At 54.2% G+C, this 26,757-nt stretch overlaps 1 protein-coding gene across 2 annotated transcripts; it reads left to right on the top strand.

The window, feature by feature from the left end:
- The first annotated feature begins 15 nt into the window (after positions 1–15).
- POLL (DNA polymerase lambda) lies at positions 16–8,285 on the top strand. Of its 2 annotated transcripts, none has more exons than XM_010974465.3 (9): positions 16–73; positions 895–1,059; positions 1,766–2,060; positions 2,244–2,403; positions 2,809–3,126; positions 3,891–4,064; positions 4,631–4,759; positions 6,769–6,937; positions 7,379–8,285. In XM_010974465.3, exons 2-9 carry the CDS (start codon positions 945–947, stop codon positions 7,741–7,743), a joined length of 1,725 nt encoding a protein of 574 aa, XP_010972767.2. In that variant the 5' UTR covers positions 16–73; positions 895–944; the 3' UTR covers positions 7,744–8,285. The 2 variants fall into 2 exon arrangements, with proteins under 2 accessions (XP_010972767.2, XP_010972768.2); XM_010974466.3 differs by lacking the exon at positions 16–73 and adding an exon at positions 92–479.
- The last annotated feature ends 18,472 nt before the right edge of the window (positions 8,286–26,757 follow it).

Here is a 26,757-nt window from a genome sequence, read left to right as displayed (position 1 = left end):
TTCTTGGCACTTACTTTTCCTGCCCCACCCCCCGCCAACATACACCCTTAGTCCGCTCTCATTGGCTGTTCTGGTAAGTACTTTACTCCTGCCTACCCCGGGTGACCTATCCGGCTTGGAGTTGACCCCATACTGGACCGAATCCGAGGAATTGGAATGAGCCCTCAGAGAGGGTCCGGACACCCCAGCACTCCCCTGGCCCCCAACTGAGAATGCCTGGCGCGCGCCAGCTGCGCATGCGGCGGGTGCCCCACACCTGCCGGAGACTTCACCCCCAGCTGTGAGGCCGAGACTCCCCCAGTCCCGGAAGACTCCCCACACGTGCTGCGGCCGCAGATCTCCCAGCAGCTGCGGGCCTGTGTGCGCCTGATGCCGAGCGGTTCGAGACCCGGGCAGGTGCAGGGCGTTACCCTCGCCTCTCTAACCTCCACCTGCCACCCGTCCCCCACCCAGTTTTCCTCTGCGGGTCTGTGATGGAGGTAAAGAAAGATTACATTCAAGTTACCCTCAGTCCCCACTCCTCTTGGGAGCCCAAGTCCTTATTAAAGATGTAGCTCCATTTCCTAGCCTGCATCCCATTCTGGATTCCCTTTGGAAGTGGGATGCAGCAGGAGCAGACACTGCACACTGAATCTTCAGAGTAAACCGCCTGAGGAATGATATCGTTTGGTACCCCTCAAAAGTTCCCCCAATAGTTCCACTCTTCCTCTCATCTTCCCCAGTACTCTGACTCTGAAAGGCTAGTAAGTGTAGAGCTAGGCTAAACCACCCAAGTTCAACTGGGTTTTGGGAGACCCCTGGGAACTGGGCTACAACCCCCAAGCCCTGGTCAGCAAAGACTCCACCTTCGTGGTCAGAGTAGGAGAGCCTCAATTCTGAGTTTTCACATGACAGGTGCTCTGAACAACCCTCCAATAGAAAGGCCAGGATCCAGCCATATCTCAATGGACCCCAGGGGCATCCTGAAGGCATTTCCCAAACGGAAGAAAATTCATACCAATCCATCATCAAAAGCACTTACAAAGATTCCCAAGAGAGAAGACAGAGAAGAAACAGGAGGTGAGTTTCAGAACCCTTGTGTGTTTGAACCTCAGGCTTCCTACATAGTTCATGTCCAGAATCAGATATTACAGCTGACTGCCCACCAGCAGCCTGCAGGTTTGTTTGTACCTACCTTATACTAGGCTCGGTCCCCAGTCTTTGACAGGCCACTTGCTCTGTTATCTTCTACCCCACCCAAGACCTCCATCAATCTGAAAATACTCCCTGGTCCCTAAGGAAATAACTAGCAGAATCCTTTGCTCTCCAGGAGGTTGCCTGCCCCAGGGGAGGGCAGGGGGAGCCTTCTCAGGTCCCCATAATTATAACTTATTTTGCAGCCAAATTGACAAATAGATGGCAAAAACTTACATGGTGGGCTGGGTGGGGAGAGGGGAATCTATTAGATGATGAGACCTGAAATTGCAAAACATGTGCCTTGTGCCTGATACATAATAGGTGTCTACTAATATTTGCTGAAAGTATAAATGATCAAATAAATTATTTATAGGATGCCCACAATGTGCCAGACGTTGTTCTAGGTTACATCCTTGCCCTTACATCAAGCGATGACCCATGAGGAAATTAACTGTATGCTTGTAGTAGAAGCCCCAGAAAGCAAGCAGGCTGGGTGGAGGAAAATGATTGGGGGAAGGGGACTGTGAAGGGTTCATTTGGATCATGTCTGAAAGCTATGACAGTAGGCATCTGGATGTCCCCTCCACAGAGTGGCTGAGCTCCTTGCGGGCACATGTTGTGCCCACTGGCATTGGGCGAGCCCGGGCAGAACTCTTTGAGAATCAGATTGTCCAGCATGGTGGCCAGATATGCCCAGCCCAGACCCCTGGGGTCACTCACATTGTGGTGGATGAAGGCATGGACTGGGAGCGAGCCCTCCGCCTCCTGAGACTGCCCCAGCTGCCCTCAGGTGCTCAGCTGGTGAAGTCAGCCTGGCTGAGCTTGTGCCTGCAGGAGAGAAGGCTGGTGGACACAGCAGCATTCAGCATCTTCATCCCCAAGAGGTAGGCTGGTCTTAGTCTTTCCTCAAATGTTTTCTTCAGCACTCTTCTTGAGTTATTAAGAATAACTCTCATTGTCTTAACTGGATACATTAAAAAAAACCAAGATTTCAGAGTAGAGAAGGATTGAGAGCAGAAACAGGGTGAGACCTTTGGTGTCTTAACCTTCCATCACCATCCCTGCAGGTACCTGGATCAAGCACAGCTCAGCAAGGCAGACCAAGACTGTTCTCTTCCTGGAGACTGTGAGGCTCAGCTCAGGACAGCCCCCTCTCCTTCCCCTCCTCCCGCGAGACCTGTACCTCCTTCCCTGAGGGCAGAGGAGGTTGAAAGCACGCAAGCCCAGGTCAGGAGCCTCCCAACCCCCACTGCTCCTTTCCCCTGGGAACTAAATCATAGAAACAGGAATGATAATTATAGAAGCTGGGTGATGAGTCCTTGGGCGGTTGTTCAGAAAGTCCCAGGCCCCTGAGAGAGGAGGGCTCTCTTTATTGGAAAGCCATTTAGCTCTTTCCACCACTTCTCACTGCTGCATTTGCCCAGGCCAAGTCTACCACATACCACTGGGGGTCCTAGGGCTGGGCATGGCGGGGAGCCAGATGGAACACAGCCCCACACTTAAGGAGACCCAAGTATGATGCAGAGGACCCAGCCTTATTCTTGGGTCTGACTAGGAAACAACCCCCACCTCTGAGGAGCCCTCCTCCTGAGGGGCATAAACTTACTGTGTCTTCTCCTTCCCGTCCTCAAGCCCATCTCTGATGATGAAACCAGTGATGGGGAAGAGACTCAGGTTAGCTCAGCTGATCTGGAAGCCCTGATCAGTGGCCGCTACCCCACTCCCCTTGAGGGAGATGGTGAGCCTAGCCCAGCACCTGAGGGCCTGGCTAAGTGGGTCTGTGCACAGCCATCAAGCCAGAAGGCAACCAACCACAACACCCACATCACAGAGAAGCTGGAAGTGCTGGCCAAAGCCTACAGTGTTCAGGGAGACAAGTGGAGGGCCCTGGGCTATGCCAAGGCCATCAATGCCCTCAAGAGCTTCCACAAGCCTGTCACCTCCTACCAGGTACCTGGGGGCCAGGGGAGGGTATGTGGAGGGTCTTCTCTTTACTGGCCAGAGGCTGGTGGAGGCACCAGACACAAGTAGGGATCAGGTGGAATGGTTAAGGTTTTATGATATCTGGGGCTTGCACGAAAGAAAAAATAATTGGGAGATTGATGAAAGCAGATTGGCAAAATCTTGATAATTATAGAAGCTGGGTGATGGGTACTTGGAGATTCGTTATACTATTCTCTCTATTTTGGAATTTTTTCCCATAATAAAAAGTTTTTTATACTTTGGAAGTCAAAAGACCAGAGACTGAATTCTAGTTCCCATCATTCACTGCCTGTGTGACTTCAGGCAAATTACTTAAACCCTTTGAGCATCAGTTTCCTCATCAATAAAAAGGGACTAAGACAAGTCACAAATGCAGTGTACCTGTGAAGACTAAATGCCATGACCCCTGCAGTGCAGGACCTGATACATGATAAAGCCTCAGTAAACGATAGCTCCACTGTTGTGACTGTGACTAGTATCATCAGTATTGCCTTTCCTCTGTTTCCTGTGCTGATCTCCATCCCTCTGGGAACTAAAAGACAAGTTACCTGGCCCATTCCATCAAAACCTCTCATCTTAAATGTGCCCAAGCTTTACACAGCTATCAGCTGCCAACCAGCCAGACTGGCTTTTACTCAGACATCTGCTAACGGAGTCCACTTCTCCACCATTGGCTCTGCCCCTCCCATCTTCTCACCCTTCTTTCCTGCCTCTCCCTCCTCTTCCTCTAGGAGGCCTTTAGTATCCCTGGGATTGGAAAGCGGATGGCTGAGAAGATCGTGGAGATCCTGGAGAGCGGGCATCTGCGGAAGTTGGACCACATCAGCGAGAGCGTGCCTGTCTTAGAGCTCTTCTCCAACATCTGGGGGGCTGGAACCAAGACTGCCCAGATGTGGTACCATCAGGTCACATCCTGTCCCAGCCCCCACTTCAGTTTTTCCCTGTCTTAGGGCTCCTGGCCCACACAGTTGATGTCCTGTGCTCTGATGGGAAAGAACCCAGATGAATAGGGAAACCACTGTTCAAAGGGACCAGGGCTTATGCAGGTCCTTCTCTTGGCTCCCAGAACTACCCGGTTGCTTGGTGTCCTTGATATGTGGTGTAAGCAGTGCAAACCGTATGTTTCTCTGTCCCCTAGACCAGCAAGAGCCTTCCTGAGGAGACCAGGCCTCAGGGCTGAGCATCCAGATCAGTGGTTCCCAAACCTGGCCATGCCTAGAATCATCCCTAGACTGATGGAATCATGAACCAGTGTTCTAGGATTGTGGCAGGGCTGGATTGGGGTGTGTCCCCCATGCGTCTGCCTTTCCCAAGTCCCACTGATTACAGACCCAACCAATCATGGGGTTGGTCCTGCCTCAGGCCTGCCTTGGAGTCTGGGAGTGATGGAGGCCTTGTGAATGTGCTCATTCACTACTTCTTCATTGGCCCTGGATCCTCATAGTCTTCCCATCTGGCTTCTTTTTTCCAGGGTTTCCGGAGCCTAGAAGATATCCGCACCCAGGCCTCTCTGACCAGCCAGCAAGCCATTGGCCTAAAGCATTATGACGACTTCCTGGACCGCATGCCCAGGGAGGAGGCTTCAGAGATCGAGCAGACAGTAAGCAGGTGTCCCAGGGCAGTGAGAAGAGCCAGACCCTACTGTAAGCTCAGGGCCCAGCTTGAAGCCAAGAACCCTGATCCCTCAGCAGGGGAGCCCAGTAGGCACTGGAAGCTGCAGGCCACCAGAGGTTGGGACTAGTGGGAAAAGAGCAAGTTGAGAGGGGTGGGTGGCTTTGGTAGGGAAGGGCTACAACACCGGCTCTCTGGGCTAGAGTTCTCAATTATCGGCCAGAGTTAGCACCGGCTTAGGTGCTAGAATGGTGTTAGGACTGGTTTAATGTTAGGGTTATCTTAGAGACAGATTATGATCAGAACTACTTGAAGATATTGGGATTAGAATTGAGCTAGGTTAGGGTGGATCAGGGCAGAGGTTCTGAACATTTTTTGATTCACAGACTTCTTTGAGAACCTAATGAAAACCATGGGCTCTTTCTCTCCACAATTTGTACAAACATACACAGTTTTATATCTCCTTCCAGATGTTTGCGCCTTCTGCAGCCCACTCGAGGCTGGTTCAGGGTTTGGGCTAGAGTTGGTGTAGAAGCATAGTGCCAGTAGGATTAGGTTTAAGGTTAGAGGAAAGCTAGATCAACAGCTGAGTTAAGGTTAGGTCTGAATTAGGAGTAGGTTTTCTTAGTGTTGGATGCTTTTAGTTAAGATTTGTGGTTGTCCTAGAAAGAAGTTTGGACAAGAATTGGGATTGGTTTAGAGTCGTGTTAGGAATTAAGTTCATATAAAACCTAGATTAGAAGGAAACTAGGGTACATATAGGGTTAGATATATCATTTGTTCAGTTGGTGTTAGGATTAGGGGCTGGTTGATTTGGGCAAGGTTTGCTCACTTTGGTCTGTGATTCTGATAGGGTAGGACTCCCTGGAGACTCTGGCCCGGCTTAGTTGAAATCAGCCTCCAGCTGTACTCGAGGCCATGTGCTATGAGGCTGGTGGGGGATGGATAGACAGGCCCTTTGTCCACCCATCACCAGGCCTTCATGCTAGTGATGACCCGTCACTCAGCCACGGTATCTGGGCACAGAAAATGCCCCCAAGAGCCTCCAACCCCCGCCCATTGGAACAGAAGTGGCTTCCCAACTGGCCCACTCCCCCTATTTAAGGGCCTTAGGAGTTTTTGATGGGATTACTCATCCTAGGCCTCCTCCCAGCCTCTTGGGAGGCTCAAGAAGGGAGTGAGGGGATTAGCAGAGCCCGCCTATCAGGAAAATAGAGGTATCCAGGACCCCAGAAATCTCAGCATCCTGGGGTGGAGCCGGGGAGGCCATCTGCATATGAAAGGCCTCGGTGTCTCTGGGGTGGCTAATGGGCTTATCCTCCCTCAGTGACCGATGATCCTTCAGCAGACAGTCTGCTCTGTCTCAGCTCCCTCCCCACCAAGCCTCATTCCTCCAGGGAAGGATGTGGGTGGGCATTGGCTCAGAATTGCCTCCCTCTCTCTTGGCTTTCTTTCCTTTCCTTTCCTTTCCTATAGGTGCAGTGATATTTCTGGGCTCCATCTCCCCCAAGGCCTGGGCCCAAAGCACCTGTCAGCCACCTGCTCAGGCCTCAAGCCCCAACTCACATTCTGCCTTTAGCTCCAAATCCAAAGATACCTGGGGTTGCCGAGACCTGGCTGAGGGCTTCCCGGCACCTGGGCCTTTGTCCTAAGTAGAGTTTCACAGACTTGGGCACATGGGTTGGGGCAGAAGTCCAGAGAAGGTGTGTCTCTGCTCTTGAAGAGCTCTTGTGGGAAGGGTCAGTGCCTTCCCTCAGAATCTGAGCTCACCTTCTCATATCTCTCGTCAGGCCACCCGCTGTGGCATGAGTGTGTTTTCTTCTCTTCTGTCCTAGAAGCTAGAGAACTGCCGCTCCCTGGCATAGAGCTCTGACCTCTGTTCTTGGAGCTTTTCCCCTCAGGCTGGAGCACACATCCAAGGATTGGCTTGGGGCACAGGCTGGGTGTGTGGGCTCCTGGGTCAGGGAAGGCCCTCACCCCCTCACTGCCCTTTCTCAGGTTCGGGAAGCAGCTCAGGCCTTCAACTCTGGGCTGCTGTGCGTGGCATGTGGTTCATACCGACGGGGGAAGGCAACATGTGGCGATGTGGACGTGCTGCTCACCCACCCGGATGGCCGTTCTCACCGGGGCATCTTCAGCCGCCTCCTGGACAGTCTCCGGCAGCAAGGTATAAGCCCCACCTCCGGGTGAGCAGGTGGGCAGGGGGCAGGGTAGGGTGGCCCCCGGGAGGGAGAGCCTCAAAGTGGCCATCTCTAGGCAGGAAGCAGGGGAAGGCTGCTTCGTGAGAATCCCACCTCTCTCTCGTGGCCAGAGGCACTTCAGGGAAGAGATGAATCAGCTCCCCGCACCTCCTGAGAGGTGCTCAGTAATAACCTGCAGGCTGAGTGGCTCGTTTGCTCTCCCTGTGCCACTGTGGGGAGATGTGGAGGATTTACTATGCATGTTTTACCGATAAGGGCACAGGCCCAGAGAGTGGGAGGTCACCCAGCAAATGAACGGACGAGCTGGGAATAGAGGACCCAGGGATGATCAGAGAAGCCTGGGGGAAGGTTAGGATAGCCCTGGGCCTGGCTGCTGCCCTCCCAGCAGCCCTCCTGTGTTGGGCCAGGGTTCCTGACGGATGACTTGGTGAGCCAAGAGGAGAACGGCCAACAGCAGAAGTACCTGGGTGTATGCCAGCTCCCAGGGCCAGGGCGGCGGCACCGACGACTGGACATCATCGTCGTGCCCTACTGCGAGTTTGCCTGCGCCCTGCTCTACTTCACCGGTTCTGCCCATTTCAACCGCTCCATGCGGGCTCTGGCCAAGACCAAGGGCATGAGCTTGTCAGAGCGTGCCCTCAGCACGGCAGTGGTCCGGGACACCCAAGGCCTCAAGGTGGGGCCTGGCCGAGTGCTGCCCACCCCCACTGAGAAGGATGTCTTCAGGCTCTTAGGCCTGCCCTACCGAGAGCCAGCTGAGCGGGACTGGTGACCCATGGCAGGGGAGGCAGGACAAGCTGGACCGGCTGCCTCACCTGGCCGTCTGTTACCCTCCACCAGCCTCAGCTGGCTGAACCTCACTACTGCAGCCACCAGCTCCCCTGGGCCAGATGGAAAGGGCCAGCCTGGCTCTCAGGGTCTGCCCAGCCTTCTCCCTGACAGGAGCAGGCTGCTACCCCCTCTACCTCACCATTGCCCCTGGTAGAGTTTTGCACGTGGACACCCCCCCTCCACTAGCCCCATTTTTAAGCAGGAACTGGTGCCTCATATGAATCCAGCTTCCCGTGCTGAAGGCCCAGGCATTGCCCCCTTCTCTGCCCCGAGGATCTAGCTGCTGGGGGTGGGACTGGGGCTGCAGCTGTGGCCCAATATCACTCCAGACCCTTCAGAGCAGGAAAATGAGCCACTCCACATGTCCTCCCTCCACCATCCCCACTTCCTGTGCAGGTGGCAGTGTGGGGAGGGGATACCCCAGGCTCAGTAAGGACAGCATCTGAAGGTCCAGGGGCCCAGTAAAGTGCACTTGACATTCTACCTGCCTGGCTTGTCTGTGAGCTGCTGCAGCCAAGGCCTGGGGTGTCCAGGTCCAAATGTGAATGTTGCTTCTCGCCTCCCTTTGCTTCCCACTTGAGTATCCCAGCCTGCTCAGCAGCCTCTCCAGACCCAGAGAAGCACGGCCTCCAGGGCTCGAAGAGGTAACCAGTGGGTCACAGGAAAACTTGGCTAGTTAATCCCTTCCTACACACAGGAAGTCTCAGAACCACAGGGAGGGATGGTGCTGACCTCTGGTCTGGAACCAATGGCCTGGCCGCCATTCCTGCCATCTCCTGGGGGAAGGAGGAGTGGGGCCTCCGTCTTCCCAGAGAGACTCAGAATTCTAGAGACTGCCTTCAAACCCTGCAGACGCCAATCCCACCTCCTACGTGGTCCCTCCTCCTAGCAAGGGCAACAGGAAATCATGGGATAAAAAGGGAGTGTGCCCACACCCTCCAGAGACCCATCCTGGGGGTGGTGTCCTCTTGGCTGCTCAGTCTGGCACAGGAGCCCAGGGGAAGAACTAATGGAGGGATTCTGTGTCTTGAGAACGGCTGCCCAGGTTGGGGGAGGGGCGATTCTCTGAGTTCAAACTAAGGAAAGGGTGTGGTGGGCGTTTCCCCAGCCACTTCTGGGCCTGAGCCTGCTTCCTGGGCAGGCTGTTAGCCCAGAAACCAGGGCTTTTCATCCCAGTGCTCCATCCTGCTTTGGGACCCTGGTGGGAACTGGCATCCTGGCTAGCAACTGAGCACCCCAAAACTACCACCCGTTTGCCACCTGGTCATAAAGAGAAGGAGCCCACAGGTCTGATTCCTGCCCCTAGCCCAGCCCACCATCACTTTAGCCCGGATGGGCAGAGTAGGTTCTCCCCAAGATGTCCACGTCCTAATCCGGGGAACCTGTGACTATGTTACCCTACTTGGCAAGAAAGGGACATTGTCCATGTGATTAAGGTTAAGGATTTTGAGATGAGATTATCAGTGGGCCAAATCTAATCATGAATCCTTAAAAGTGGAGAACCTTTCCTGGCTACAATCAGAGAGATGTAAAAACAGAAGGAAGGTCAGAGAGATGCGATGTTTCTACCTTTGAAGAAAGAGAGAGAAGGCCACCAGCCAAGGAATGTGGGGAGGCCTCTAGAAACTGGAAGAGGCAAGGAAGCAGATTCTACCCTAGAGCCTTCATAACAGAACGTGGCCCTGCCAACACCTCAATTTTATTCCAGAGACCTGTGTCAGACTTCTAAACAACAGAACTGTTCAGAAATAACTTGTTTTAAGCCACTAAATGTATGGAAATGTGTTACTTCAACGATAGAGAACCCATAGACCAGGCTGTCTTGGTCTCCCCCTGTACAAAGTGAGTGGAGGGACCAGGGACTGTGGGTGTGAGAAGGCCCTGCTGTAAGGTGAAAGAGGTCCACCCAAGAACAGTTTGGTGAGGGGAAGGGGAGGGAGCCTCCTCACATGCCCAGAGCAGGTAGTAGGCAAAGCCAGGATCCCAGCCTTCACGGACTGGCTGCCACATGCTCAGTCTGAGCCTCCCAGTTTCCCTCTGACACTTTGTGCCCCAGGTGCAGTCCTCTGTGGGCTGCTCCACCCCAACCCTGCCAACCTGTGAGCCTCATCTTTTCCCAGGGCCTGGGGTGATAACATTGGCCCAACACTTGGACTGAAAGGGGAACAGGACCAAGCCAAGCTTTCTTCCCAGGTTCTGGCTGCCCCTGGGGGAGCAGGTGTGGGCACAGGGCCAGGAGCTTCCCAGGCGTGGGGTGGGTGTGGCAGGGTGGGAAGCCCCACTGTGTCCTGCCCTCCAGGACCCAAGGGCTGGGAATGGAAAACCTAGGCCCTTTGTCCTGCTTCTCCAGGAGAGTTATGAGATTCCTGTCCCTTTAAACAGAATGGGATACCTCTTGCCAGGACTAGGGATGACAGCTTGGAGAAGACATCGCCTCACCCCCTCTCTACACACCCCCAACAGGAGAGTCTCTTTCCAGCCCTCCCACGGTCTCAGAGATCAACCTCGTGGCAGCTACAGCTGCTGGGACACCTGCTGCTACTCAGACTCTGCCGACACCCAGGAGCGGCCCCAGACCTAGGACGGGCTCAACCCCCTAGACCTTTAACCCTCTGTCCACTCTGCCCTTCAGTCCCGGCACCAGTTAGCTGGTTTTCCGGAATCTCTGAGCCTTTGGGCAGCCCTGCTTCTGAGCTCTGAAACAGAGGGACCATCAGGGCTAAAGTCTCCAAACTGGCCAGAGACTCTGGGCCAGGCTTCATCCCCATCATCTAAACCCACGGCCCTGCAAGCCATGGTCCTCCACACTGGAGGTCACTGCAGAAGCTGAGCCCCAGAAAAAAACCTAAAGGGAACATTCCTGAAGAAGTTCTCCAAGATGAGGAGGGGGCTCAGTGGTGGAGAGACTGTGGGCAGGGCCCTGAGAAGGCCATGGGAGGGCAGTACGGGCCCTAGATGAGGGGCCACTGCTCACTGCCTGAGTGGCTGTGGAACCTCTGGCTGACCCTTGGCTCTGCTGGCCTCGGGCTTGGCCTTGACAGAGCAGGCGCATGGCCTGGGACATCAAATTCCTCCCACAGCAAAAGCCCCCTGTCCTTTTGCCCTCACCATCAAGCTCCGGTTCCCTCAGCTTGGCTGCCACTGTGCCTGTGTCTGACTGCCTGGCCATTTGTCTGTGTGCTTAACGTGCATCCCAGCCCAGTGTTTGTGTGCTGCGGGTTCATGATTTTGCATCTGTACACGTGTATGGACAACCTGGGTTTGTGTCTGTGTCCGTAGCTCTGGACCTCAGTGTGCATGCCCCTGTGTCCTCAAGGGCTCGGGCAGGGCCTGGGGGCTGGAAGGAGGCTCCCTGGAGTCCCCTGTGATGCTGGGCAGGGACTGCAGAAGGTGGTGGAGCCCCAGTGGGCTCCAGACTCTAGGCCTTGTGTCCTGGAGGCGGCCGCAGGGCGGGCCGCCTGCGTCAGCCTTGAGCGGCCATCAATAGCGCGCGGTTAATTAATTTGATGGGAACAGCAGGGACCGCCGTTTGCATTTAGTGAAGTTCCAGGAACTTCCAACCTCATCTTCATAATTGGCCTCATAAATTGTAAGAAAGAGAGAGATCAGCAAAGCGGGAGGGAGGAGGGGCCGCCCGTCCGTCCTTATTTAATTTTATTGCTGAAATTCATCTTTTTAGCCTCCTCCGGAATCGGCTCTCCCTGCCGGATTTGCCTAATCATGATAAATTAATATTCATTTCCCCGCCTCTTACCCAGCTCCCGCACTTGGATGGAGCTGGGGAGGGTCTCCTTCCAGCCCCTCTGCCAGGCCTGGTGGGAGCCTGGAGCGAGGGGACCCCTGCGTGGGAGGGAGCTTGCCTGCAGAACAGAAAGTGGAGCCTGAGGAGGGCTGGTGAGGAGTCTGGGAGAAGAGGGGCTCTGTTACCATGGGCGGGGGGTGGGGGGGGATGTGAAGGGACTGATTGGGGCTCCCAGATGAGAGATTCCTGAGGCCCTTGTCCCCTCCCTGGGCAGGAACAACCCAGAAGGTCCAGAATTTTGGGATCAACTACCCCTGCCCAGTTACGGCTGGGTGGGAGAGACAGGAAGGGGCCGAGAAAGCCCTTTTGGAGACCCAGAGGCTGAGATCCTCGGCAGATAACAATGGGTTTGGGAGATGAATTCTGAAGGCCTAGCTGAGAGGTGGGGAGAAGACAGAGACCCATTGCCCACTTGATCTGTCTTTGCCCCACTTCCCACCAACTAGATGCAGGCTACCTTGCCCTGTGCAGACTCTGGTGGGGGGCCCTTTCTAGTCTGTGGGGCCTCAGAGGCACCCATGGTCTCTCACCAACAGAAGCGGCCACCTCCTCACAGCCCAGCCCAGCTGGGTGACTGGGCCTCTCACACTGGGCATTGTGGCTCTGTTGGGTGCCTGTACCGCTCTCCCTTGATCAGGCCCTTTCAGAGGCCTGCAGTGGGCTGTTTCTAGAAGGGTTATGCAATCCTTGGGTGGTAGGGCCCCTGCAGTCCAAAGGGTCAGATTCTGTGTCTTCTTGCATAATTAGTATGTGAGCCCTGGGAGGGATTTAGATTTTTAAATCTACCACCTTGTCCCATTTTACAGATGAGGAAACTGAGGACCAGAAACGGGAGGTGACTGACCTAAGGTCTCACAGAAGTCGAGGAGGCTGTTTCCACCCCAACTTGGAGGCTGGGTGTGGTGTGCAGGATTCTCTGAAAGACCCCTAGTGACTTTTACCCTGTATAGCCCCCTTTCTTTTGAGTGTGGGTGAAGCCTTCAACTCTGATGAGGTGTTACTCCTGCAGTATGTTACCTTATATAGCAAAAGGGAGATTATTTCGGTGGGTCTAGTCTAATCACATGAACCCTTTAAAAGCAGTTTTCTCTGGCCATTAGCAGAAGGGACAGGCAGAGAGATTCAAAACATGAGGATCCAATACACCTTTGTTGGCTTTGAGGATGGAGGGGACCATGTGCAAGGACCAGGGAGGGTCCTCAAGGAGCTGAGAGCAGCCCTCAGCTGACAGCCAGCAAGGAAATGGGGACCTTAGTCCTACAACCACAAGGAACTGAATTCACTCAACAATAAGAATGAGCGTGGAAGCTGATCTTTCCCAGAACTTCCACATAAAAGCCCAGCCTGGCCAAAACTGATTTAGGTCTTATGGGTCCCTAATCAGAAAATTCAGCTGAGCTTGCCTGGATTACAAAAGAAAGATAACTAACAGGCTAAGTTTGTGATAATTTGTTATTCAGTGATAGAAACCTAATACACAGGACTAAGGGGAAGATTATCTTAGTAACAGTTGACTGGAGCTTCCTAATTGCCAAAGTCCTCACCACTCCCTACTGTTTAACCTGGGACCAAACCCTTGTAAGCACTTAAATTTGTGACTCCTGCCAGGTGGAGTCTGGATCCCTGGGTAAATAGGAGCAGGGAGTTCACCTCTCACAGGAATGGGTTCTTGATAGAAGGAGCCTCTATGGAATTGGCTCAGGCAGAGGCTTCTAGGATGTGGGTAAGGGCTGGCTGATAATTTAGTGTACTTTCAAACCAGAGTTCCCCTTCCTGTCCCAAACCAGAATTTTCTATTTATTCATGGGGCCTGGGTGGGTGCTGGCAGGTGTTTTTGATTCCCACTGGAAGGCATCAGCTTCTCTGGATATTGAGAAACACCAATTGACATTTTGTGAGTTACGGAGTCTCCAGTGAGGAGACCTGGGTTAGCTGCACCTTATTTCTGGTTTATTTCAGCAAGGTTTCAGCAGCATTTATTGATTGACTCTGAGCCTGGCCAGTCTACGCTTAACCCAGCCCTGCACACAGACTATCTCGTGTAACCTTCCCACCAACTACATGGGTACTTGTATTATCCCATTTGGCAGATGAGGAAAGTGAGGCCCAGAGAGATTCACTCACTTGTGCTAAGTCACACAGCATGTGAGAACATGGGTTTCAACTCTAATCTCTGTGACCCAGGAAGTGCAGCTGGTTTCCCTGGCTCCCCATCTGGAAGCAGCTCTAGCCCATATCTAACCGGACTTTCTGTCCTAACTTCCTTCCCTCCTTCTCCCACATACCCAAAACAAAGAGCCCTGAGCTTTACAGTGTCTGTGGAGGGTTCCTGATGCTGATGTTGAAGGGCACAATCCCTGGCTCTGAGACCTGGAGATTTGAATCAGCAAATGCCCACTTGCCCTGAGATAGGACCCACCCCCTGACCTCCCACCTCCACTAGGGAATTAGTGGTATAAGGGGCACTGACTCCCAAGCTCCAGCCCTGCTAGGGGCAAGGGTTCTGGCTCTATAGCTCATGTTTCCCTCCCTACACATGCCTGATCTGTCCCCTACAATCCCCACATGTGTCTCTGCACACACTGGACCCCTCCCTCACAGCCCCACACATACTTGTTCCCACATGGATTCCACACAGGGCCTGATGGGGGCCCAGCCTGGCCTGAGACATCCCCTCACTCCCAACTCCAGGCTTCCTTTGAGGAATCCTCTCATCACCATGACCTTGGACTCTGCTATATCTGAGCACTTTGGAGCCAGATTGACAAGGGCCTCCGGTTTAGCCACCATACCCACCCTATGGGACAGGAATCAGCCCCCTGGCCTGCCTTTCTTCGTCCCAAGCTGCCTTATAGGGAGAAAACCCAGGACCCTAAGGGTTGGCCCTAGGATAGAGGACCCCAGGGGCCATGTCCTTCACTCCAGGCCAGAGAACCGTCCTGGAGTGTTGCTTTCCACTTCAGAGCTTCTGAGAACCAAGGTCTCCCGACCTTGAGAGCCTCCCTGATCCTCTCCCACCCAAGTACCTTTGGAAGTTGCAGGGCCAAGTGAAGGAGGGAGGCTCCAGGGAGATGCCCTGAAGGAACCCCACCTGCTGCCCTGTGACGTATAGACGCCAACTGCAGATTCCCCTCCAGAGCCTGGCTCCCGTAGGCAAGAAAAACGCCCTCTCCACTCCAAGCTTCAAGTTCTGCTTTGCTGGACCTTACTCCCTCCGCTCCTCACTTAAGCGGGCCTCTCTGGCATCTGGAAAGGGAGCAGCTGCTCCGAAGCAGGCGGATGGCGAGACAGAGGAGTGCTCCAAAGGGCCTCCTCGGGGGCAAGGGCGTCGCGGCAAATAGTATCCCGCTGGCGGGTGGGGCCTTGCGGAGGGCTGGGCGGCCGCCGCCAGGTTTATTGGATTGAGAATGGACCGGGTACTGAGGCCGACGGGCGCGCTTCCCGGAGGAGGCCAGCAGAGGGCGCGCAAGGACCAGCCAAGAGGCCCCGCGCTGCGAAGGCTGAGGACTGGGGAGTGGGTAGAGAGGGTGGCAGGTGCAGAGGAGGAACTGCCCAGAGGCTTCTCTTCGAACTCAGGGGTGGAGGCTGGGGCTGGAAGGGTCCTGACTGCGCGGCCCCTAGCTCCTCAGGAGGAGGCGGTCGATGAGGATGTGGCCTGAAGAGCCCCTCCCTGAGTGGGCAGACCCTCCCCATCATCTGGCGAAGGAGCTGGGTCTGCGGATCCAGGACGGGTGGCCTTGATGCTGAATTGGGTGGAACTCCTTCCTCAGACTCTCCTCTGGTCATCATTCTGTGCCTCAGTTTCCCCCTGTGTAAGTTCTGTCCTTGCTCCTGGAAGCTCTAAACCGGGAGGCCAGGTGGGGTGAGACGACCCAATAAGAGGGAACCAGTACGTCCCAGTCCAACCCCCCCCCCCCATTTCCCTTACCTTGCCAACCTTGTGCGCATGGTTTGGGGGAAAACAGAAAAAGATGATGAGAGGAGAAAACAGTGAATAATGGAAGGGGAGGAGACGCTGGAATAACAAATGAAAGGGGAGAATGGAGGAGGAAAGGAGGTCGGGCAGTGGTGGGTACGAAGAGGGGCTTAGCCCTCTCAGCGGAAGCTCTCCCGAGACTGGGACCATCTGCACCTCCGCCCGGGCTGTGCTTGGGGCCGAGCTCTCAGCTGTATCCCAGGAAACATCGCTCTGCCGGTAGCCTCCCTCCAGCCGCCATGATTTATAGCTGGGCCAGGCCTGGCGACCTTGGACGGATAACTAATGACAGGTCAATAACGCTACAGAAAAAGTGGACAGGTAAGGGAGGAGGGACGAGGCCCATCTCTTTCTTCCCGGCATCTTCTCCCTAATCCCGGTGCCTCTAGCTGCAGACCCCTTACTGGGGGTTTCCTGAGGCCTCTTGACAAGGTCTGAGAGGTGATGGGGTAATACAGCTGAAATAGAGGAGGGGGAAGCAGGGACCAGAATATACTGGACAGACCCAAAGTGGGTCACATGAGGGTAAAGGAGACCAGTGGGGGCTTCTGGAAATCATCCATCGCCCCCATTTTTTTAGACAGGAGAAAGTCACATGTTAGGAATGCAAAGTTAGCAGGTGGAATTCCTGTCAGGCAGAAGGAATGGCACCTGGGAGAGAAATAAGGAGGATCTGTGGTGCCCTCCACTTGTCTCCACCCACCTCCACCTGGCTCTCTTTCTTGGTCCGTATCTCTGGAGATGTCTTCTGCCTCCTCCCACTTAAGCTACCCAAAGTTTATTTTAGTTGTGCAGGGCACCTCATATTTGCCCTTTCTCGTATGTGTCCCTGCTTACAGGCGGGTTGTGGGAGGCAGGGCCTGAGTCCCAGCTCTTAGATTTTCTGGCTTCTATGAAAAGTAGACCAAAGCATCTTTGTTCAAGTCTGACAACTCTCCTCCCCCTGTTTGAGGTCACCTAGGTCATCCTCTGCATCCCCGATCTATTTTTGTCACCCCAGGGAACTCAGAGTTGGGGAGAAGGAAGCAGCTCTCTCAATACCTGACCTAACTGAATATATTTCCCCTAATAATCTCAGACCCAGGTGCTGGTGTAAATGCTTTTCCATCTTATAGTCCCATTTTGTGGATGAGGAGTTAAAGCTCAGAGAAGAGCAGTCAGCCAAGGGAAGAGCTGAGACTTGAATTCAGATCCTCTGGCTCCAAAACATAGCCTCTCCCTGCCCCTCATTCCAGGGTTCTGTGCTCAGGGTTAACTCCTGCCCAACTCTGTCTACAAAGAAGACACTCAATGAGGGGGCCACTGAGGCAGGGACATTCTTTTCCCAAAGTAGACACATGGTGACAGAACAACCCTGGAGGAAAAATAGGACAGTGGCAATGGGGTAGGGGACCATATTCGGACCTGCATGTACCCCCTATAGTGGGGGACTGGATGCCCAGTGTGTGTACATACGTGGACTCTTGTGTGCTCATTTTGCATGCATTCACTTATTCTTTCAACAAACAGGTATTGAGCGGTAACCATGTGTCATGCCCTAGGGATGCTGAGCTTTTATTCCAGCAAGGGGAGGTACACAGGGTAGGCATATTTTAGGAGGCACCCCTGTGGCACGTGGCAGGTGTGGACTCACTGCGGAGTGGAAACAAGCATGGGCAGAGGTATATGCAAGGCACCAACTCTGGGGAGGAGACACGCAATCTTTACCCATTGCCTCAAACCCTCACTCCACAACCAGACTATCATATACTCCCTGGCCCCAAACTGTCTTCTTCCCCCAAACCTGCTCCTTCTGCCTTACTCATCAATGTGAGAGATCCCCAGCTCTAGGACTGGCTATATAATTTTCAGGGCCCAGTGCCAAATGAAAATTCAGGCTCCTTTTTATAAAAGTACAAAGAATTTCAAGACAGAGCATTAAACCAAGCACAGGCCTCTTAATGCAGGGCCCCATGAAACTGCCCAGGTCGCATCACTAGGCAGTCAGCCCTGCCTCATATGCTATGTCCATATTCACTCACCTCCTGGTCCTCTCTTTTTCCATGTCAGGAACTAGCTCAGGCCTCCCGGGTCTCTCATGTGGACCTGCCCCAGCCTCTTTCCTGCTCCAGCCTTCTGGCTCCTGTCTGTTGGGAAGTCTCATTCCTGCCACACTCACCCAGCGCCATTGCCTGGACTATTGGCCCCTTAGATATCTGGGGCCCAAACACTCCCTACATTCTCCCATTTCCATATTTTACTTTTTTTTTCTCCAAAATTCAATTCCTTTTGAAAATTTATTCTCCCTTTAGTCACCTTCTCCAGGAAGACTTTTTTGATTTTCCAGTTGGAAATCTCACATCACTTGGGTCAAAACACAAATCATCTTCTGCCTTCACTCAGCCATTTGTCTGCCCACTCTAGTAGACTCACAATTCTCAAAGGTAGGGATGGTGCCATATTCGTCATTGTAACTCCACAGCATCTAGTTGTCATGTGTGTGGTAAGGGCTCAGTATTTGTTGATGCAGCTGCGGGCACCTTTGGTGTGTGGCTGTGCTTGGAGGCCCTGAACTGTGTCCTCAGAACTGAGTGTAAGGATTTATGTCCATGCACAAACATTTCTGCTTATGTGTTTGCGTATTTCCCTATCCCCGCATATGTAGGCATGTTGGGAGCATACATGTACACAGACTAAAGTGGCTTCTGTAGGCGCGTGCATGAATTGCAGGTGCACGTGTCTGCAGGCTGTGTGTGCATAGATTTATGTTTGTGGAATCTGGCAGATCCATGTCCAGACACGGCTTGAAAGCATGTGTCTGTGCTCTGGAGAGGTCGGGCTTGTGCCTGGACAGGAGCTGCAGGTGCACTGTGCAAGGACACAGGCGGCTGGCGCGTGTGCAGGCCATGTGTGTGCACAGCTGCGTGTCCTGGCTGCGGGGCAGGCCGGACGCCCAGTGTGCCGCCTGCTCCCGCCGAGCGCGCCGCTTTGTTCCTCCACCGCGGGCGGCCCGCGTGGGCTCCCGGCTCCTCCGCGGCCTGGGCTTCTCGGCCCCGCAGTGATTGGCGGCCGGGCAGGCGGCTGGGCTCCCTCCCGGGAGGGCGGAGCCGGATCGGCTCCCGTTACCGGTGCAGGCGGGTAGGGGTAGGGGGGGCACCAGGCCATCCATCTTCTGTTATTACAGCGTAATGGGGCTGCTCGGGCGCCCGCCCATTTGTCATCAGCCTCGTTCGCTGATAACGGGCATTTGTCATCACTTTCCTCTGCGCCAATGTCATCAGCGCCGCTGACAGGCGTGGTGGGGGGGGGGGTGTCGCGTGCATGAGCACAGGCGCGCACACTTCCACGTGGGCCTGCTGGACACACGGTCATGCACATTCACACAGGCACATGGAACCTGAGGGGGCACACCGAACCTGGGGGGACGCATGTCCCTATGTGGATCAAGGTTCCGTGGAGAACCTCGGACACACATGCAGACACACACTCGAAAACAGCCTCATCTGTCAAACAGCTATTCCCAGCTGGAGATCCTCTTCCCCAGTTGAGGACTCGTGTGCTGGGGGGAGGGGTGGTGTTCGTGGTTAATGGCAGTTTGAGTGCAGGTGGCCCTCTGCCAGTTCCCCATGTGCACACGTGTGACATCAGCCACCAACATTTATTGAGTCCCCCCACAGGCTCTACAGGCTTGCATGTGACCGTGTGTCCCATTGGCAGAGTGTGGCAGCACAGGGACAGCCAAACGGTCACACTCAGGCCTCCCAGGTCTTTCAGACACAGGACTTTGGGCAAGTCTGCAGGGCTGGATGGTGGGGTCAGGGAATGGCGGAGGTGGTGAGTAGTGGGTGGTGGGGTGCTGGATGGTGGGATGATTGGTGGTGATCTCCACAATGCCTTCCTCCCAACCCTTCAGAGACAATGTAGCCTGAGAGTCACCTTCCACTCCTGACTGCACTCAGACTCTGAGCAGAGGATGATCTGCAGCAAGAAGGACTCAGGAAAGACTTCAGAAAGAACTTCCTGCCTGGAAAGAGGACGAAGCAGTTTGGGGTAGAGTTGGCACTAGTAGCCAAGAGGGGAGCTTGGAAGGAAAAGAACTGTTGCCCATGTCCTGTGCCCTATGGGCTGGGTCACGTACCAGCCCACCTGGACATGGATGATATGTCTTCCTGATGTTGCTTTCTCAGCACATCCACTTCAGGATGGCAAAGAGGATGCCATTAACCCCTATTAGGGAGGAAGACACCCCCTCCTCCATCTTTCTGGCTCCTGGTTATCTGGCACATATTAGGTGCTCAGTAAATAACTATTGAATGAATAAATGATTGAAACAGGATGTGTGGAGGAGGTGGGGTGGGTCTTCCTAGTCTCTCCCTGAGTGGCCATCAGCCACTGATGGGCCAGATCTCATCTCCTGCCCTCCCCTATCTCCCTCCCTTACTCCTTTGTAGCCCCCCAAACTCCCCTTCTCCCCCAGCCTCTCCCTCCTGGGCTGGGGGGGTGGGGTGGGGGGGGAGATCCCCTGGCAGAGCAGGGCTTGCTTGTTCCTTGTAAATGAAGACCATAATTAACATTAAATTAAGGTAATACAAATGAAGGCAACATAGAGGCTGACAAGATGAGCGTTTGGGGAGGCAGTGGGGAGAAGTGATTCATATTTTTAATTTACTGTACGGATGGGCCGTGTGGCTGGGGAGTGGGCGGCTCGCGTGGAGGGGGTGTCGCCCCGCGATGTTTGCTGGGCTCTGAGCGAGCACACAATGACTATTAAACTCAACTGTCCATATAATGGGACAGATTCGACATGACGCCCACTGGAGCACCAGGAGCCTGGCCGGCCAGGCTGTAAATCCTGCCCACATAGCACCCACCTGCCCACCTGCCCAGCTAGCCCGCTTGGCCCGGGATTGGGGTAGGGTAGGCAGGTACAATCCCCAAGGAGTCTGAGAAGAGCCTTGGGCCTGGGGAATCAAGGGGGCCAAGAGGGTCCAGGCTCCTTGCTCTGGCTGAGCTCATGGTAGGGGGCACTGGCGGGTCAGGTTTTACACGTGCTAGGGGTGAGATGGGCCGTGGTCTCTCTCTCTCAGTGCAAGACCTTGGTGCCAAGATGGGGCTGGAGTTCTGTGGCCCCACATATGGTCTGTTCCAGGAATTGAAGAGAAGACACCGGTGTCCCATTCCAAGGAGGGTGCTAATTGTCACCTTCATCATTGTCACCATTACAGATCATTTACCAAGGACCTGCTATGCACCAACCCCCACTTCTCACCCATTAGCTGAGTCCTCACAAGCATCCTAGGAGGAAGATGTTTTTACCCCCATTTTGCACATGGGGAAACTGAAGCTAAGAGATAGGGAGTAACTTGGTCATAGAGCTTGTAAGGGTTCCATGACCCATCCCACACCTCCACACCCCAGGGCCTGAGGTGACCCTTGATTCTGTAAACTCTGTACACAGAATGAAGGCCAGCATTCCAGGATGCCCTTACCCTCTAGACCCTGAGGCCTTAGACATGAAGCTCTCTGGGGGACTTGGTGTGTCTCTGTGTGTGTGCGCGCACGTATGTGCATGCACATGCGCATGCACACATGTACAGCCTCCCTCCCTCCCTCCCTCCAGTCGGAAGAAAGGTGCCAACAAGTCCCAGGCAGGCGGGGAGAGATCCCTGCTTACTCACTCTGCAAACAGAGCCGAAAGATTCTTGTCCCTGGGATGAGAGACGCAAGTGTAATTTAGGTTTTGATATTATGAAAGTCTCGCTGCTCTAAAACAGCAGGGCACTCGGTGCCTCATTAATAAAGGATAAACTCGGAGTCTATTTACAAGGCGCTTTTTGGGGTTATTTACTCTCCAATATACATATGTAATGTTGCGAATACTTACCGCTAGGTATGGCTCATCCTTTCAGCCTGAGCTTTGGAGTCACCCTGGGGAGGGTGGGCCCTGCAGGGTGGAGAGGGTCACTGGGGAAGAGGGAATGCAGAGGGTGCCATCCCTGGGAGTGGGGATGCTCTGTGGGAGATGACAGGATGCCATGGAGGGGAGTCATAGAATTTTAAAGTTGGAAGGCAGAAGTGGCAGAGGCCTCACCTCATCTGTCTCTCCTCCCCACCTTCCTGAAGCCCAGCCCCCTCAAAGATAAGGTACAGGTTAAGCTCCCCTGCTGGGCCTCCAAGCTCTCCCTCCAGGCCCTCCCCCTGTTGTCAGGCCAGGGCCCTGCTCTGATCAGACTCCGATCACACTCGGGAAGAGCCCCTGCCATTCTGAAAGGAGGTTAGGCAATTCCTACCAGCAAGCATGTCCTGGGCAACTACTGTGCACCTAATCTTCCAGCAGCCATGTCAGCCCTTCCACCCCCACCATTGTGCCCAACAGTGGCTGGAGTGGGCAAGGCCTTCCTCAAACCAAGATGGAGGCTACCTCCCAGCTCCTGGTGCCATCAGCCAGCCACAGGAGAGATGAGTTCCCCATGGCTGCTCAGCCCCTACCTTTCCCTGCAGCTGCCATCACCTCAGCCCCGACTCTTAAAGTGCAGTGTCTCCATGAATCTGCAGCCATCTTTTGAGGTAGGGTACTGCATTCTATCTGTTTTATAAATGAGGAAACTGAGACTTAGGTTAGGGAACTCACCCAGTGTCATACAGTCAGTAGGTACCAAGCTGGGATTTTAACCCAGATTAGGGCCTTACCCCACAAGTCTTCCTGGAGGGTCCTGGGCCTTCATTGCCATCCTGGCCCCTCTGCTCACCATAAACTCCAGCCATCCCATGGCCACCAGTGAGGACCTCTGAGCCCTGCCCTCCCAGAGCAGATCTTCTCTCCCTGCCTGACTTGTTCATTCACTGAGTCATTGAACACCCACCACATGCAGACCTGCGCCTGGACCTATGGCCTGAGTGGGCATGAATGTATGGGAGTGGAAGCCTTGCCAGAGATCTTGGTTAATGCACAGGGGAGCTAGGAGTTATGGCTGCCCACTCGTGCACCCCACATTTAGAACTGAGGTTTTCTGGGCTTGTCAGGTCCTTGGATGATGAGTGTGGGGCTCAGGACCCAGCCTGGGGTGGTGATAGTGGCATGTGTGCCTATGAGGGGCAACATCAGGCCCCCCTACCACCTGGCCACTATGGACCAGAGACATCTGGTGGCCATTAGGAGACCTGCAGCCTTTTACCAGGGAGCCTGGGGTAGAAGTATCCGGGTCCAACCAGTCCCCTTAGTCTGGGTGGGGAGCCCTCAGGGGTCTAAAAGAACATCATCACCCCTGGGGTGGAGCTCATGGCAGCTCCAGGCCTCAGTATCTGGGAATCAGTGGGAAGAGAGCAAGTTTTTGTGCATCTTCCCAAGCTGAAGGAGAGTTGACCTGGAGGCCGCTGGACAGAGGGAGGAAGGCAAGCAGGAGGATCTGATCCATCATCGTTGGTGAACAATGAGCCGTCACCACCCTAATTAAAGATGTAATTACAGCAAATACATTCTGGGCTGAGAATGAATGGCGGGTGGCAGGAAGGCACCTTGTCGCCAGCAGCCAGGAGATGATGTTCCCTAAAGCTCCCACTCTGAGCTAGGGAACCCTTCCCTCAGCACACAGCCCTGCCCCCACAGCTGCTCACAGGGTGCCCTGGTGCCTCCCAATAGGATGGTGACAGACAGGTAGGGACTGAGGCTAGAGCTGAGGGGCCAGGAGAGGGCTAGGCCTGGGGCCTTGTTGGAGGCAAGAGGGTAGGAAGGAGGCTGAGAGGCCAGAGTAAGAGGGACTGGCTGGTCTGTGTCAGGCAGGGGAGCAGAGCCAGTAAGGAGTAGGGATCTCTGGGACAGTATCACCAGAGCACAAAACAGGATTTCAAGGCACATCTGCTTTGGGGTAACTGGGCCCCTGCAAAGGCCAGGACTGATTGACCCTCGACCCTAGAGGGTGAGTGCAGGGGCCAGGCTGAGGGAACTTAGTTTGTAGAGAGGTAACCATAGCAGGGGCCTGCAGGGGTCTGGTGGGCCATAAAAATATCTGGCTCAGCCTTCAAGGATTGGGGGTTAGGGCACATGGCAGGGGCCTGGCCATATGAAGGGAAGGCTCCCAGCTACCCCCACCCCTGCCCTGGACTCCCTCAAAGGTGTGGGCACTGGTTGTCCCAGGGAAGCCTGGGCTTGGGACATCTTCCTCTACTTGGTATTTGAGCATTTGGATTCCAAGGCCTATTTGCCCTGGGCCCCGCCTCCCACTTACCTTCAGAGAATAGGAAACCCAGAGCACAGGGTCAGGTCACTCTGAGGCCAGCCTGAGCTGTGACAATCCCAGGCCTGTCTGGATGGGGAGCTCGGTGGTCTTAGCCTCTTGGCCTCATCTGCTGTGGTGGCCCCTGGCCAGGGTCCTTCAGGGTGTGTGGACTGACCCCAGGGGAGAGAGGGCTGGGTGGGGGACAGTGGGGAGCCCAGGCAGGCAGGCAGAGGGGAGGGAGGGAAGGCCACTGACAGCAGAACAAATGCTTGTAATTTTATAACCAATCTCAGCATGTCCGTGGGGGGCCGTTTGTGCCTCCACTCAGGACCAATCAGCCTGACAGAGCTATGAGTCTGCCTGAGTGAATGTGAGCAGCTCCCCCCCAACCCAACACCACTTACTGCAATCTCATTACCCACCCAGCCCAAAACTGTCCAGAGCTGAGGGGCTGCAAGGAAGGAGCACCCAGCCCACGCTGGAGCAGAGCCAGGCCAGAGCAAGGGCTGGGCCTGGGCCAGGAGAGCAGTGTGGGCAGGCCTTGGAGATCCAGGGGCTCAGAGGAGGAAGGCAGGGAGACAAGCCTAGGAAACGACAAACATTTATTAAGCACCTATTGGTTGCTGAGCATGTAGGATATGGGTAGGGCACAAACCCCTGCCCTCAAGGGGCTTGCAGTCTGCTAGGGGCCAATGGAAAGATTATAGAGGGATGGCCCTGGGGAAGGCAGAGATGGAGAGAAGTGGCTGGAAGGCAAGGAGGGGCAGAGCACCAGAGCACAGCTGGCTCTGAGCAAGGGCTGGGAAGGAGAGGGAAAGAAATTGAGGGAGAAAAATCAGAGAAATTTCCAGAGTGTGTGCAGAGCCTGGGCAGAGAGATACAGGGCAGAGGAGAGAAACGCTCACCAGGGGAGAGAGGAGGTCAGGGAGGGACTGGCCAGCCAGTGGTGGATATTAAAGGACGGTCTTGCTGGATATCTGGCTCTGGGGATGGCTATGTGCCCATTAGTCTCTCTAATTGTCAAAAATCTAATTTAGTGTCTGGAGCCTGGGCTGGCCTCGGGTTAAATGGAGAGAGGCAGGCCTAGCCATAAATCTGCCCTCCGAGCCTGGACTGGTGCTAATTCTGCAGTTAAGTGAGGGGGGCGAGGAGGGCAGCAAGATGGGACAGGGAAGGTTCTAGACAGGGGGTATCTGACTGCATTCCAGTCCATATGTGCTAAGTCGTAATCAGGCCCTCTTTTGTTGGAGGAAGGGAACTTGCTTGGGGCTCAGTTGGACCAGGCAGGGCAAGTGTCTCAAATGTGTGATGAGCTCTGGAGCAGAGGAATCTCAGCGTCTGCATGGCTGGGATTGTAAAACCATCAGCCCCTCCTCCTGGACCTACTCTGGGTTCAAATGCATTCAGCTCTTGCAAAGTGATAGAAAGGTCGTTATTTCCTAATAACCTCCTGAGCCTTTGGTGAGGAGGAGGGCGTGGAGAATCACACTATGTGACCAAGTTAGCAGTAGTCTGAGCGACTGGGGATCCAACGGACCATTCTCCGGCAGAGAGAACACACACAATTCCCTGGACCTCTCCTTCCATGGGCCCAGACTCTAAAGGAGGTAAACGTGCACTGGGACTGGGACAGCCCCTAAGGGTCTCATTTGGCCTGAGGCAGGGGAGGGCTCTCCACCTGGGTTTGGTAATGACCTCACTCCCCTCAGAGCCACTAATTGAAAGCAAGGGGTGTGGTAGGCGCAGCAGGAGAGGTTGGGGGACTGAGAGGGTTCCCTGAGAGGCTCTGCTTCCATAGGGGGGAGGAAAACGATTTCTCCTGTCTTACACTCCATCTCACCAGGCACCCACCTGGCCTCTCCTGCTGCTAACGAAGTGCCTTTAATTAGCAGCCTAATAAAATGCTCTTAATTGGCAAGAGCCAATCAGAAAGGGAGGTCTCCTCCCTTAGTCACTGCTGATGGTGGCACAGCTTATAGGTTTCAAGGGAGAGGGATTCCAGGCCCAGCCTGGCTTTAGGAAATGGTGACTTAAGGGACAAGTCTTCCAAGGGCCCCAGACTTCCTGGATCTGACACCGGTTTCAAGGTGAGACCCATAATCACCCCAGGACCAGCCTCAGCTCAACGCTGGGCTCAGGAGTCCAGCCTGCAAGTGACAAGTGAGTAGATGCCAGTGGCTTCAATGGTCTCTTAGGTAGGAGATGACAGTGTGGTCTCGGGCAGTGTGGGGAGCCCTTTTCCTTGTTCCTCAGGTTCCTCATCTGCAGTGCCAGGTGCACCTGATGCTCTGACATGCCTCCTGGCAGGGATAGTTCTGCACTGCAGCCCCATCATCTAGTAGTCTGAGAATGCTTTAGTGATCACAGTGGTCAGTCCCGGCACAAAAGGGGAGAGATAGAGCCAGGGAGCCTGATCAGGCAGGGAGAACCACTACTACAAGCCCATAGATTTAAAACAAGAATGGCCTAATTTTGCCAAGGTTTCTGCTGATGGCAGTAGAGGGGAAGAGGAGGAAGAGGACAGTCTGGCTGCAACCTTGTACCTGTCTCCCTGGGTCTGATTTAAGGAGGGAAAGGCGGTGGGTTTCCCCAGTCAATGCTCCCTTTTATTTTTAGCTTGTTGGAATCTGAAAATTGCTCCCAAATGTAAGCTCTCCCATCTAGAAACTGATCAAATGGGATGCAGGGGAAACCCAAGTCTTCTTACCTACTAAGGAGGCAGAGGAAAATTTAAGTTCTGGGATCAAGTTGGCAGGCTGAGGCTATGATGACCAGTTCCCAAATGAGACGTCACTTTGACTTTAACTCAACATAGAACACTAACCGTCTGCCGACCCCAATTCACACCATTTGGCCCTGACTTCTCTCAACGCTGTTTTTTCATGTCAGATCATCTTAAAATCTGTGCATTCTCTCAATTTCTATACTGAGAAAGTCACTGTCCTCTTGATGTTGGGGTAAAGAGACAAGACACCCAGAAAA

The sequence above is a fragment of the Camelus dromedarius genome, chromosome 8 (genome assembly GCF_036321535.1).
Source record: "Camelus dromedarius isolate mCamDro1 chromosome 8, mCamDro1.pat, whole genome shotgun sequence".
NCBI lineage: Eukaryota > Metazoa > Chordata > Mammalia > Artiodactyla > Camelidae > Camelus > Camelus dromedarius.
This window is presented reverse-complemented; position numbering and strand designations above follow the sequence as displayed.

Excerpts from the sequence above, each read along its gene's own strand:
- POLL (XM_010974465.3), top strand. The coding sequence starts at position 945 with ATGGACCCCAGGGGCATCCTGAAGGCATTTCCCAAACGGAAGAAAATT. Across the intron at positions 1,060-1,765 it reads AGACAGAGAAGAAACAGGAG|AGTGGCTGAGCTCCTTGCGG; the intron begins GTGAGTTTCAGA and ends TCCCCTCCACAG. Across the intron at positions 6,938-7,378 it reads GGACAGTCTCCGGCAGCAAG|GGTTCCTGACGGATGACTTG; the intron begins GTATAAGCCCCA and ends GTGTTGGGCCAG.